The 746-nt window shown below is 55.6% G+C and overlaps 1 protein-coding gene across 4 annotated transcripts in view; it reads left to right on the top strand.

The window, feature by feature from the left end:
• LOC104993472 (protein farnesyltransferase subunit beta) overlaps positions 1-746 on the top strand; it is an 82,275-nt gene that overhangs the window by 69,628 nt on the left and 11,901 nt on the right. For all 4 annotated transcript variants that reach the window (XR_825830.1, XM_010846760.1, XM_010846758.1 and 1 more), the window contains exon 9: positions 543-675. Coding sequence is in view for 3 of the 4 variants with exons in the window: in XM_010846760.1 (XP_010845062.1) it covers positions 543-675 (133 nt within the window). In the remaining variant the exon portion in view is untranslated. The remainder of the gene's footprint in view (positions 1-542; positions 676-746) is intronic.

Here is a 746-nt window from a genome sequence, read left to right as displayed (position 1 = left end):
GCTTCTGCCCCTGGTTCTGCAAGGGCCGAGGCTGTGCTAAGAAACCTGGGGTGAATTTCCTTGCCAAAAATGGTGTGAAATCATCTGACGATTTGTGGCACAAAATTCCATTTATTTGCTTTTAATAAACTTCCCTGAGAAAGTAAAGTGAATAGAAACGAGCCACCGGTGGTCTGGCCTGAAACTTCCCAGTTACACCTTGTTTATTAAGAGGCATTATTGCAGGTCTCCTTCCAGGCCAGGTTGGCCCCTTTGTTCTTTCAGCACCAGAACCCTCTTGGAACCCAGGACAGGCGGATAGTTGTCTGTTAGGCCCCAAGCAGGAATTCATGTTGGTTGCCTCCAGAGGGTTAAACTAGCTGTTGCAGTGTAGAGCCCTCTGTGACGTTGAGGGCGAGGAAGTCTGAGGTCAAAGCAAGGGAACGGGAGTTGAGAAGCCAAAACCTGGCAGCGCTCCCTCCCAGACCTGCCTCTGGAGAGCTGGCTGGATCACATGCCTCTCTTAACCTCTGGCGCCTCTCTCTTCTCTGTCTCACGCTCAGCAATGGGTGACAAGCCGGCAGATGAGGTTTGAAGGTGGATTTCAGGGCCGCTGCAACAAGCTGGTAGACGGCTGCTACTCCTTCTGGCAGGCGGGTCTCCTGCCCCTGCTTCACCGCGCGCTGCACGCCCAAGGTGAGCCCGGGGTGCTGGCGGGGCTGGCGGCTCCCCTCGGCTGCTGACCGAGTCGGAGGCCAGGGCGCTTG

Source organism: Bison bison, unplaced genomic scaffold (assembly GCF_000754665.1).
Source record: "Bison bison bison isolate TAMUID 2011002044 unplaced genomic scaffold, Bison_UMD1.0 scf7180017864239, whole genome shotgun sequence".
Lineage (NCBI taxonomy): Eukaryota > Metazoa > Chordata > Mammalia > Artiodactyla > Bovidae > Bison > Bison bison.
This window is presented reverse-complemented; position numbering and strand designations above follow the sequence as displayed.